The following is a 13646-nucleotide window of genomic DNA, read 5'->3' on the forward strand; positions in this document are numbered from 1 at the left end:
TTTTCTGGTTCCAGATAAATTTTAGGAATGATTTCTCTAGGTGTGTGAGGTATGTCGGTGGTAGTCTGATAGGGATTGCATTAAATCTGTACAGCAATTTTGGGAGTATGGCCATCTTCACAATGTTGAAGAAGCATGGAATATCTTTCCATTTTCTGAAATCCTCTACGATCTCTTTTTTCAGAGTACTGTAATTTTCCTTGAAAAGGTTTTTGACTTCTTTAGTTAGGTTAATTCCAAGGTATTTCATTTTCCTCGGTGCTATATTAAAAGGTATTGTTTCTATAATTTCCCTTTCAGTGTGTTTGTTGTCTGTGTAGAAGAATGCTATTGACTTTTGGGTATTGACTTTATAACCTGCTATGCTACTGAATTTCTGTATTAATTCTAGTAGCTTCTGGGTGGAGTTTTTTGAGTCTTCCAAGTAAAGTATCATGTCATTGGTCCTGGACTAGGACTGGGTCTCTGGTTGTTGTCACTTGAGACAGGGGCTCATAATGCAGATCAGGATGGCCTTGAACTTACTATGCAACCCAGGGAGACCTCGGACTCCCATGGTGGTCCTGCCTCGGCCTTCCAAGTGCTGGGATTATGGGATTGTTACCATGCCAAATTTATTTTTAAATTTTGAAACAGGTTTTGTGCAGGCTGGGCTTGAACTTGGGGATCTCCTACCTCAGCCTCCTAGGGAGCCCCATGGTGCCTGGCATGTTACTACACTTTTGTAGTGAACAATCCAGTAGTCCAAGGTATATTCATAGGGAAACAGTCAAGGAAACTATAGAAGATTCACTTGAGGGCCAGCCAGATTGTCCATCAGACTATAGCGCCCTCTTAGGCAGAACTCTGGCCCAGGTTCGATCTGCAGCTTGCCGTGCAGGCCCCACTCCCAGGGCACACTGAGCTGGTGATTGAGAGTGGGTGTGGTGGGGCACACCTGTAATCCCAGCTGTTGGGAGGCTGAGCACAGGCAGATCATTACTAGTCGAACCTACGGAGTGAGAACCCTGTAGACCCTGTCCTAAATTCAAAAAAACAAGATTCACTTGATAAAATATGGTATAGTGATCAAAAGCTATATTTATTAGGCATTATATATATGCCATACAAGGAATAATCAGGAGACACACTTGGGGTGGTTGTTGTTGTTTTGGTACTAGAGGTAGAACTCAGGACCTTGAGCTTGCCAAGCAGGTGCTGTGTCACTGAGTTGTATCCCTGTCCCAGGAGACACACTTGTATATTTTAGTATGACATGGAAATGACAATAATCTTAGTTAGAGAATAGAGATACAACCATTTCTTAATGGTTATTATGAATAAATAATTGGGTTTTAGGTTCTTTTCTATTTTCCACATTTTCTATGTGAAGTTTTATATGAGAAAATATTAATGAAGAAAATGTAAAGTACATATAAAAATAAAGCAAAGATATTTAGTTGTAGTTACAGGATGCTGACAGCACCCATTTTAATCCGGGTGCTGTTAGCACCCCCTGCTAGCCAGCGGAGACGTAGCTGTGAAATGTACAGAAGGCCTGTCCCCGTGGAGTTGGCTGTCACCGAGCGAGAAGCAGAACACAATTACTTTCTGATGGGGTGTGCTCCAAGGGGGGGTGTGGGAGCTGTGGAACCAGAAAAGGGATATTACTGTGGGAGAGTATGGGAGGCGTCCCCGGTGGAAGGACAGAGGCCAAGCACAAAGGCTGGGTCAGCACCCGAAGGAGCGTGACTGACAGTTTGCCCGAGGAGAAGTGGCCGGTGCTGAGCAGACCTCAGGAGAGTGGCTCTTCTGGGAACCTCAGTGAGATCAGCATGCCGTGGGGTCTGGAGAGGCTGGCTGGGCCACCGTGAGACCACAGCCAGCTTGGAAAGTGGGGCACAAAAATTGGGACTTTCCCCTCCAGCCTAGACTGACATAAAGGGATTTAAATATTAAAAAGGAGGAAAAATGTTTGAACCACACTGGAGAATAGTTACAAGAAGAGATGAAAGGAGATGCCAGGACACCTACAAGGAGGTAGCAGTCGCTATAATCCAGGTAAAGATGATGATGGACACAGAAATATAAAAAGAGAAGAGTCTTTTGTATCCACATTAAGGTTTGGATGACTGGTTTGGGGATTTTTAAATAAAGTAATAATCCAACACTATGAAGGCTTTTTGTTTGTAAAATCTTCTAATTACATAGCAAAATTTTTACTTTTAAATCTTTTAATTGCCTTGCAGAAATTGTAGAAATCTTCAAGATAAATAAATTGTGGGTTAGCCCAGGATGAGCACCCTACCGAGGAAATCTCAGACACTATTTTAAAAGAGCATAGAATCCAAAGTGCTAACAGTTTTCTAGTTATGTGATGAGGGCTGTGGGAAAATGGACAAATACAGTTCTCAAAAAAATCCCAGAAGGATGGGGGAAAAAGTACCATTTGGTTTGGTGACAGATCCCCTTCTGTCACTGCAAGCTCCATAGGAAGCAGGAGCTCCAAAAAGTCCAGGGCCTGGCACTGAGCAAACCTCAGGGAGGCTGCGCTGGATGGGGGAATGAATCAATGCAGGAATGAATGCTGGTGGATTGAAGGTGCTTGCGATTGTCTTCTGGCTTTCTCCATCTCTTTGTTTCTGTTTCCTAAAAACTGGGCCCCATCCCCCATCTCCCAGCCCCCAGCCCCCAGCCCGGCCCATGTCCCTCACACATATTTATCATCTCCCTGGTTACTCAAGGTAAGAACTAAGTGAGTGAGTGGTCCAGAAAAGGCTTCTTCTAAGTACCGGTCATTTAATATAGTTTTTCTTCAAGTATACATCAGAACTAGGCAAAGTGGAAGCAATCTGGTCCACTTTTCCTGAAAAACTAGCAAGGCAGAATACTTTCACTGAAATAGTTGTCATAAGTGCTATTTGGTTAAAATGAAGATTTTTGTGGCTAAACACAGCTTCATAAATATGTATTTATGATGTTTGTTATAAGAAGTTCCAAATGCCAAAATTGGAAAAAGACTCATGTTCCCAGAAAGGAGAAGGGAATTGTATTGGGGAAGGCGGAACTGTTGTGTTTCAGGTTCGGTGCTAACATTGACGACTTGCAGTGAGTCTGGACGGGGTGGCAACAGACCCTGAACTTGAATTCATTTCTGCCTGATTTTAAAGCTTATGCTGCTTGTGCTGATTCTTTTTACTTTATGCCTTATAAAAATAAAAATTCGTACAGGTAAAGAAAGAGTAGCAATAAAGCTCTCCTTGGCAAGCTTTTAGAGACTGTTTCTGTGGACTTAAAGGAGAAAAAAATGAAGATTCTCAACTTGAACACTACCGCCTCCTCCTCCTCCTCCTCCTCCTCCTCCTCCTCCTCCTCCTATGTATTAAAAAAAAAAAAAAACTTTTATAAGAGAAGCAAGAAGTTACCTTTCCTAAGTATTCAGGATTGACATTGATAGAGGCGTCCTGACTTGTTTTCAAAGTCAGCTGATTTTGTGGATTTTATTCTTATAGACAGCAGTGTAGTTTCTCCTGTTTTAAGAGAGCTTATTTTCCTGAGCTCTTTCCTCCTCTTCAATGGACCTATATGATGCTGTTGGGACAATATTAAGCCTTTTCTCGGCGTGTCTGTTGGACCTGATACTCTGAGTCTCTTTCACATTTGTTGCAGCCAGCGCTGGTGTCCCCATCTGCCAGGCATATGGAATTGGTGGTACTCAGCAAATCTTTGTTCCAGTCTGGTACCAGAGAATATTTTGGAATTGTCTTGTAAATTCTCTCCTGTGCCCATTACATTCAGTCTCTACCATGGTTGCCAGGCAAATCAGCCTTGGAATCCAATTCAGGACGTCTGCCTTCCCTCATAACTGTGGGCCTCTGGAGGCCAGAAGCAAATCTGATTTATCCTTGTTATGCACCTCCGTGCCCCTCAAGAAGGGACGCATAGTGTGTTACACAGAGGAGTAGCCAGAACTAGCTTATGACTTCAGCTCTGGCTTGTGAGTCCTGCTAACTTTATGCATGCAACCAGAGAGCTTCTGAGAGTAGGCCAACACGAGGTGAATTCTGTGCTATCATTGATCCAATAACTCAAAATGGAATCTCATTAAAAACTTTTCCAATATGGATTTTGGTTATCCTTGAGTGATATTTTGAAGAAAAGTTACAATCCCACACTAGTCTAACCACATTTTTATAAATAAGAACTGATCATAATTAATGCTTTTAAAGGGCTTTTACACTAATAGCAAGAGTATTATCTTGCATCTAAACTAGAGTTTAGATTGTCAGGGGGCCTAAGCTGGACCAGCCCACAACCTCTGACAGAGAAGGTTGTGATTCTCACTACCAGAGGCTAAGACACTTGCAGGGGTTCTTTATTCCCAAGTTATGAAGTTTGGATGGTTTAGGGAAAATCATACCTTTGAATTCAGCTCGAAAAATGTGTATTGGATACCTACTCTGTACCTTGGGCTTCACAACATGCTTGACCTCCTGTTCCTTGTACTGTTTTCTTAAAGTTGGTAAGGGAGGTCCAGTGTTGACAGTTTCAGTAAAATGGTGCATTTGGGAACAGAGGACAGACCCACCTCTGAGAGTTGCAGTGAAGAAAATGACCTCTTCAGCACCTGAGCTGTTTAGTCTGCTTTCTGAAAACAGCGTTCCAGGAAAAGGATGTTGGAAAGGTCTTCGCAGGGAGAGCCGCATTCGATCTACGGCTCCTGATTCCATCATTTGTTTGGGTCTTTTTCAGGTAAGCCGTAACTTTGAGCTGGTTGGACGGGTTAACTTGGACCAGCTGGAACAGATGAAGGAAAAAATGGAGAGCTCCAGCAGTGACGATGAGGACAAGGAGGAAGAAATGAGCAGCAAGGCTGAAGACAGAGGTTAGTCTCCTCCTGCTGTCTGAGTCCCAGATGGCATCCACCGCTTTGTGGTGAGACAGAAGGGAGGCAGGAGGTCGCTGTGGGGGTAACAGAAGGAATGATCCTTCTTAGCTAAGTAGCAGAACAGACTATCTTAAAAAACATTAGGGGCCATCTCTTTGTAAACTATTACCAGCTTTAGAAACCCCAAGGAAAGAAGGCATTTTCTCCCTAATTATCAATATATGGGTGTTTTAAAAATATATAGCAGTGATTTGTTTCTAACAAAGAAGACTAGGGATTCTTCAGAATGAGGCCAGGCAGACTGCAGATGAATGACACTGTGAGGCTACTGAGGAATGAGAATGAATGTGGCATTGAATGCTTACTTGAAATGACTCTTGGTGGGACTGAAGAGGGAGTCGGCAAAGAGTATGAGCCCTCGCCATGCGCCCTTCTGCAAGGCCCTTCCCTTAACCCTTTGGAAGTGTTTCCCTCCATAGGGGAAAAGAGACCATATTTTATGTTGCACCATGCTTTTCATCCACTGGGGAAAGGCCAGTGCCTTGCCAACTTCCTGCCAGTCTAAAATTCATTCAAAATAAAAAGTTTCAAAACTATATTTAATTGTAGGCACTTAAGGTGTTGTTTCTTTGTATTACTCAATGTGAAATATTGCAAAAATTTCCAGACTGTACACATAAGGCTATAGGTTGGGGTGTGGTACCTTAGTTATTACAGATTTATCAGAAGCATATGGATTAAATGAGAAATAAACATAGGCCATTCCAGTGATGCGGATGACAGTATTGTCATTCCTGAGCATCATTACTTGTCAGAGTTAGTGCTGGTGGTCCTTATATATAACATTTTTTCTTTAATCTCAAACAATAATCTGCTGAATCTGGGTCCCAGGACTGCTACATAGTAGCTATAGGATTTTGGATAATTTATCTCCTTGTACATTCATCATTCATAAAATTATAATGCTATCATATCTTGCCTCCTAAGAATGTAATATACATAATATTATATGCCTTTAAAGGTAGATAAAACTTTAGCTATGGCACTTTGGTATTATATTTAACAGTTTATTTATTTTTTATTTATTATAAATTGTATATTTAATGGTGTACAACATGGTATTTAAACCACTGTGGAATTACTAAATTTAACTATTTAACATATGTATTAACTCACATACTTTTTTGTGGTGAGAACACTTAAAGCATATTCTTAGCAAATTTCAAGTATACAGTATGTTGTCACTAATTATAGACACCACACTGTACAGTAGATCTCTTGAACTTGTGCTTCCTGTCTGACTAAAAATTCATATCTTTTGACCCATATTGCCCTCAGCTCCCTACCTGTACCCTCGGTAATCACCATTATATTCTCTGCTTCTGAGTTTGACCTTTTGAAATCATTCTTGAGTGAGATCATTCAATAGCCATCTTTGTACTTGGCTTGTTTGGTTTATATGCTATTCTTTCGATTTGTACCTATTGTCACAAATGATAGGGTTCATTCCCCATGCTAACTAATGCTCAGTAATGTTCCCATGTGTACACACATCACGTTGTCTTTATCTATTCATCCCCTGAAGAAGGCACAGGTTGGTTCTGGATCTTAGGGACTGTGAGTGATGCTCCAGTACCCTTTGGAGTGCCGATGTCCCTTGCACATACTCACATCATTTTCTTTTTTTTTTTTTTTAATATTTATTTATTTATTTATTTATTTAGTGTGTGTGTGTGTGTGTGTGTGTGTGTGTGTGTGTGTGTGGCCAGCTCAGCCCACCAGGGGGCGGGCTGGCTGGCATGTGGTGCTGGGGATCGAACCTTGGTCCCTGTGTTTTTGCTTAGCTTAGCTTGTTCTAAGTAGGCGCTTTAGACCACTGAGCCATCTCACCAGCCCCACTCATGTCGTTTTCTTGGCACGTGAGCCTCGTAGTGGGATTGCTGGATCATGCAGTCATTCCAGCTTTTACTTTCTGAGGAACTTCCATGTTGTCTTCATAATGACTATACTGTTTTCATCAATTATGTGCAAATAGTCCTTTTTTGCTATATCCTCACCTATACTTATTGTTCTTCTTTATGATAATAGCCATTCTAATAAACATGCAGAAATATTTCATAGTGGCTATAATTTTCACTTCTTTCTGATTGTCAGTGTTGAACACCTTCCTATATCTGTTCAATAGTTTTATATCTTCTTTTGAGAAATGTCTATTTAGATCCTTTGTCCTTTTTCTTAGTGTTTATTGAATTCTTTGACTTCCTTAAATATTTTAGATTTTAACCAATTGACAAGTGTATGATTTATAAATATTTTCTTCTGTTTGTAGATTTTCTTTTTGTTCTATTATTTTCCTCTTTTCGAATTTTAGTTGCTTCAGTTGTAGGGTCATATCCACAAGATCACTTGCGCAGACCTGTGTCACAGAGCTTTCCCGCTGTTTTCCTCTGCTAGGTTTACAATATCAGGCCTTATGTTTATAAGTCCTTTAGCCATTTCGAGCTGGTTTTTATTTTATGTGAAGTAAGTGTCTGGTTTTATTCTTCTGGATACTTGTTATCCAGTTCAGTGTGCCCCACCCCCCACCCCCATACCAGGGATTAGACTTGGGACCTTGCACTTTCCAGGCAGGCGCCTATGCCGCTGAGCTATATCCTCAGCCCCACTTCACCATTTATTGAAAAGACTATTGTTTACCCATTGTGTTCTTGACAGCTGTTTCAAAAACCAATTGACTCTGTCCAGGGATGTAGCTCAGCAGCATTCTGCCTACCTGGCAAGTACAAGGTCCTGAGTTCAATTTTCAGACAAAAAAAAAAAAAATTGACTGTAAATATGTGAATTTATTTCTAGACTCTAATCTATTGCATTGTTCTATGTGTGTATTTTTGTGCCAGTACCATGCTGTTTTGATCACTTTAACTTTATAGTAGACTGAAGTCAAGAAATGTGATGTTAACCAGGTATGGTGGTACATGTCTGTAATCCCAGCACTTAGGAGGCTGAAACAGGGGGATTCCCGTGAGGCCCACCTGAAATAGATAATAAGAGCCTGTCTTACAACAAACAAAAGGGTCCAGGGAGCTGGCTCAGTGGAATAAGCACCTGCCTGGCAAGCACAGAGGCCTGAGTTCAATCCCCGGTTCTGCCAAAAAAAGAAAAAAAGAAAAGGGGTGTGATACTTTCAACTTTAGTTTATGCAAGATTCAGGGATGCGGGGGAGGCTTTTGTGGTTCCATAGTACAAATTAAATAAAGGCTAAGGATATATGAGAGTGGTATAGTACAGTACTTGCCAAGCATTCATGAAGTCCTGAGTTCTTTCTCTAGAACTGCAAATAAATACATTCGTATATGCATACATACATACATACATACATACAAGACCTTAGCCTAGTTCCTGGAGCATATTAACCACATAACAAATAACAACCATACAATGTATCATTATTGTCATTTTACAGATGGAAAAATAAGGCTTGAAAGTTTAAGAGCTTGTTCAAAGTAAATCATACAGGCAAAAATAGTAGAGGTTGAATTTAGGCCTTTGGCTCCAAAAAACAAGAATACTTCCTTCCCCATCCCCACCAGTACTAGGACTGAACCCGGGGCCTTTGCACTGAGATGCATTCCAGTCTTTGTTTTCCTTTTCCCCCTTAAGATAGGACCTTACTAAAGTGCTAAATTGCCCAAATTGGGCTTGAACTTGTAATCTTTCTCCCTCAGCCTCCCAGAGGCATGGGACCACAGGCACGTGCCACCACTCTTGGCAAGGCCTATTATACTGTGCACTACTGTGCCAAGCCCTCAGGAAGTGAAATGTGCTTTATTGAATGGGACTTGGCCCTGAAATTGTGGCTTCAGCGGCCTTTGGGACCTCACTTAAAGGCAGAATTTCACTTTTTAAAGCAGAATTTCTTTATTATTTCTCCTGCTTGCCCAGGCTGCAAGCTCAAGCTGGCCTATTTGGTAAGCCATTTTCTTCAACAGATTTCCCAGGTCCCTTTCCTGACCTCACCCTGACAGCCAGGGTATAGGACTATGGTTTTTTCACCTGGGGGTCTAGTTTGGCACTTGAGCTTCTGAGCGAGGCAGACATGAGGGTACTGAGAGCCCGTGTGTGTCAGTGTGTCAGAGACTTCATGCCTGTGGGAATCTGAAAAACACACACAGAAATAAAATCTTCACCATATAAGGGAATTGTTGTTGTAAAGCAGCACATTTATTATTAGGGAATGTATTCACCCATTTCTTAGAAAGAAAATGGTTGGGATCACAGACATGTGGCTTTGTTTTTTCTTTCTTCTTTTTAACCCTTTTCACAAATATGTTCTTCACAGTGAATTTTTAACACCTGTGCATTGTTACAAGCGTGCTCAGGATGAGCATGCTCCTGACAGAGGGTACAGAAACTTCTCTTGCTTCCTGGTTCTCAGTGGCCCTGCTGTTGCTCTTCAGAAAACAGATCATTCCTCATTGGATATTATAACTCTTAAATGTCCAAAGCCGAGTGCACATTATTTTAGAGATTAGGAACATTATAAGGCAGAAACCTTTTATTTTCCCATCCCTGTAGCTAAAACAAATGTGGGAAATTAGAAGAGATGGCAGTTGATAGGTGCATAGGATGTGGGGCATATTCTCCCTTCCGTCGGGCTTGGCCTCCTCCACTCCTTTGGCTCCACACGTCAGGCTACATGGAAAGAACTCCAAGGTCTCTACCCTCGCTGGAAGTGCAGCATGTCTTCCTCCCGGGGGGCATGGGTTTCCCCCAGTTACTTCCAGACATGTCCATGGGAATTAACAAGCCTAACCTTCCCTTTCCCCTCACCCACTTTCCAAGAGCGGCCTCCTCTGTCCCTCCATCTTTGAATAGACCTAGAATCAATTTTCCACCATTTCAGTAGATTCTTGCCAAGAAGAAGCAGCGGCAGACAATAGCCTTGGGGTGTTTTTGCCACACACTCTGGTTTCTAGGAGTAGCGAGGCTCTCGGGCTGAGGGAGAGCTGTTTGAAGTGTGACAGGTAATGAGTGGGCTTCTCCTTTGAGGATGAAACTTAGCGTGTGCCGTTGGAAAGCGTAGATGGCTGGTTTCATATTTCCCAAGGGTGAGCGAGCCAGTGTACCAGGAACATTCTCCTTGTTATCAATTTAGACTTCTGTCAGACACCCTCAATTTGGGGAGTTTAGAGCCTTACAGCCACCCTGTTTCCAGCTTCCTTTCTCAAGGCCAGGGCTGGTGAAGGATTTAACATGGACACACAGCATGGCCTGCCTGGGAAGCTTGGGGGGAATTTGAAAGAAGAGAAGCCAGGCATGAAGAAATCAAAATGCACCCTAACAGAATCCTGCCCACCCCACCCCCTCTCATTATGCCACTGGGGAGGAGTCAGGAAGGCATTCTGTTGATTTCTTGCCCAAGATAATCCCTGCTAAGGAATTAATGCGCAGAGCAGATGGTGCTGTCTCATTTCCAATGAAAAGAATCAAGGAAGATAGTCTGTGCAATTATTTTTAATGGCTTGTATGGTGATCTTCTTAATTTGTGAGAAAATGTTTCATCTTTTGTGAAAACTGGCCCTGTTCACACAGCTTTTTGTGCTGAAGATTAAGGTGTCCTGGAGCCCTTATCCTGTTAATGTCATCCGGAGGATTTTATGAGATGAGGTATTTCAGCCAGCAGACCTCTTCCCGTCACGTAGTATATCTGTGGGCCTAGAACAGTCACATACGTAAAGACGGTCAGTGCTGCCCTAAGAGCTGCCCTCACTCTGCAGTGTGACTTGGGGCCATCTTCTTCCAGTCCTCCTGCTAGTCCCATAGGAAGACTTGGCCCTCTGTGGTCTAATGAAAGACATATGGGCTTGGGACTTAAGAGAACACAAAGGCCATATAAGCTGTCATCTTGGAGTTTGCCAGGAGGTGTGGCCCGAAACAATTAGCTAGCAGACCCCTAACACTACCCAGCCTCACAGAAGGAACAAAGCAACCAAGTCAATATCGAATGCGTACCACAGACCCATCCAGAAACGTGTGCATACTCCCGCATGCACGTGTGCCACTGACTGAAGAGTGGATGGCAGGCAGCCGGCCAGGCTCCTCCATGGATTTGGCTCAGTTCTTTGCATACCAGTTGTCCAGATTCGCATTCACACAAAGTTCTTTGCTTGTAGATCTCACTCAGGGTGATGAACCACTCTGAGAGGTGCTGCTATCCATCACAGGTGACCAGTCTTGAGGCTCTGGTCTCACTTGGACCAAGCAGAACCTCTGAGGTCCACACGGACTGACAGGGTGCTTTACATGGCCTGGATTCTTTTTACTCAGCAAAGACAAACCAGTGTCAAATACAAAGTGAAGAGATGCCAAGCTATGAGGCATTGATAGAAAACACACCAAAGGGAGCGATTAAATAGGAAAAAGGGGTGCTGAGCTGTCTTAGGAATGGGCAGGTGCAGCACTGCTGGCCAGAAAGAGCCCGATGACTTGTGACAGTAACAGTTAGGAAGACGAGAAATAGAGGAGCGCAGGGGCTACTGGAGGAATGCATCTCAGGAAATACTAAGCGGCAGGAGCCTGGAAAGTCCTCCCCCACCTCACGCCCCTTGCAGGTGAAGGAGGAGGCCGGTGAGGGAGGAGACTGCTGAGCTGTGAGTGTGGACTTACTTCTTCTGCCGGCTCCCACAGCGCGGTTAACACCTATTCTTTCTCTTTGCAGAGCTGATGGGATTTTCTGACCATGGGGCTGCTATTAACCCTGAGAAGCGTTTTCCGTGTGAATTCTGTGGACGGGCATTTTCGCAGGGATCTGAGTGGGAAAGACACGTGCTGAGACATGGCATGTAAGTCGGGCCATCCCCAAAATGCCTTTGTCCAGTATGAGAGGGTATGAGAGGGCGGAGGGAAGTCAGGCTTCTGGTTGGTTCCCCTGACACTGGGCAGATCCTGCAGCATCTCCGTGGGAGGAGAGGCCTTTGGGAAGAAGGGGTTAGGTTTTCCTGTTGGTTTTTAAAGCATCACTGAGATGTGAGGAACTGTTATGGATGACAAATTCCTGGCAAGCCCACACTCACCAGTAGTGCTTTCTCTAGGCAGTGTCTTTAGTTTTCATTAATGTGACATTGTATTAGAGAACATATATCAGGGCTTCTATTCTTGCCTTGGTGACAGACTTGTTCCCTGTATGACCTTGAATGTGCCTGTGCCCTATCTCAGATAGCTTCTGTCTACTTCCCAGGTAGGTGACAGCAGACCTGTCAGATACCTTTCAGATCCTTGGCCATAAAACTGTTCCCTCACCAAAGCACTCTTAGTCTACCAGACTTCAAGAGAGGCTTGAATCCAGCCCTTTCTGGAGAAAATCCCCACAACTTCAATTGTCTAGGCTTCTGAGGATGTATCTAAGCTTCTCAAGACATAAGTTTCATCTTTCAAGTTTTTTTTGTTGCTGTTGCTTCTGGACCTGCCTAATACATCTTTAGTACCCAAGCTGCTCTTTTCGTCTTACTACGGCCAATCTTCAAGGTTCTGGGCTGAGCTGATGACTTTGAACATGACACTTTTCTCTTTCACCCCTCATGACTCCATAGAGAAGATGACATAAAACCATTATCTTAATCTGGAAACAAAGCACCGTGTAATCAAAACAATGGATTTTTTCATTCAAATCTTTAAAATTCCACAGAAATACAGACAGCAGGACTACATCACTGGCAATTTAGTCCTCTATGCATAACATTTTTTCAAAGGAAATCCCCAAAACCTTCTCAGGATCAAGGAAATAAAGACAGTCTTTTTTTGTTTAATTAACAATGGCCTATACACTCATTTTTTCTCTCCCATAAATTTTTATTGCAGGTCGCTGAATGACACCAAGCAAGTGATCAGAGAAGAGATCCATGCAAAAGAAATGGTGGAGGACAGTATGACAATGCCCTCCATAGAGGAAAAGGAAGACGATGAGCCAATCGGGATAGACTTTTCCCTAAGAAACGAAACAGTAGCCATCTGTGTAGTAGCTGCCGACAAATCTCTCCTGGAGAATGCAGAGGCCAAAAAAGAATAAGAGTTTGGTGAAATTCTTAATCAAACCGTACTTGAACCGTGATGAAAAAGTGGGAGGGCCAGCATGGGCTGCGAAGGGAGGGACAGTAAAGAGAGGACAGAACAAAGCTGCTTTTTAGGACTGAACAATCTATTTTCAAAGCACTGGTACCTGTGTGAGTGAGTATGTAAATTAAAATTATTTAAATGGTTGGAATATGTGGCTCCTTTTCCATACTACATCTTTTCCTTCCGGACCTTCACCGCGGACGTGGCGGATACGGAAGCGCCTCCCAACGGCCAGGTGCGCTCCGGGGCGGTCTTGGACAGCGCGTTGAAGCGGAGTCTCCGGGACAGCAGAAGACCGCTCAGAGGGGAACAATTTTTTTGACGCACGTCTTTCAGTGCGTTTTTCTAGTTTTAATACCTTAAGCTTTTTCAAGACCTAACTGCAGCCGCTTTGGGAATAAATAAATAAATAAAACAGAAAACAGAAAACAAAACAAAAAAAAAAACTGCTTTGCATAAAACAGTCACCTGTTTCCTAGTACCTCAAACTTAACCAAGGGAATTCTCTGCACTTGTCAGTACTACCTGTCGTCCTTGTGGTTAAATGTAGAGAGAACTGCTGGGCAAGATGGTGAATGGAGAAAAAAAAAAAAAGAGTTTTAAAGAAAGGAACACAAATTGTGCTTAAAATCCCCATGTGGGTTTTATTTCTTAAAATACTGTGATT

At 42.9% G+C, this 13646-nt stretch overlaps 1 protein-coding gene across 6 annotated transcripts in view; it reads left to right on the plus strand.

The window, feature by feature from the left end:
• Positions 1-13426, plus strand: part of Znf462 (zinc finger protein 462) — a 147122-nt gene extending 133696 nt beyond the window's left edge. For all 6 annotated transcript variants that reach the window (XM_023722915.1, XM_023722914.1, XM_004638070.3 and 3 more), the window contains 3 exons: positions 4732-4864; positions 11586-11709; positions 12725-13426. In XM_023722915.1, the coding sequence (XP_023578683.1) occupies positions 4732-4864; positions 11586-11709; positions 12725-12932 (465 nt within the window). In that variant the 3' untranslated portion in view covers positions 12933-13426. The remainder of the gene's footprint in view (positions 1-4731; positions 4865-11585; positions 11710-12724) is intronic.
• The last annotated feature ends 220 nt before the right edge of the window (positions 13427-13646 follow it).

This window comes from Octodon degus, unplaced genomic scaffold (genome assembly GCF_000260255.1).
Source record: "Octodon degus isolate 3935 unplaced genomic scaffold, OctDeg1.0 scaffold00094, whole genome shotgun sequence".
In the NCBI taxonomy this organism is placed as follows: domain Eukaryota; kingdom Metazoa; phylum Chordata; class Mammalia; order Rodentia; family Octodontidae; genus Octodon; species Octodon degus.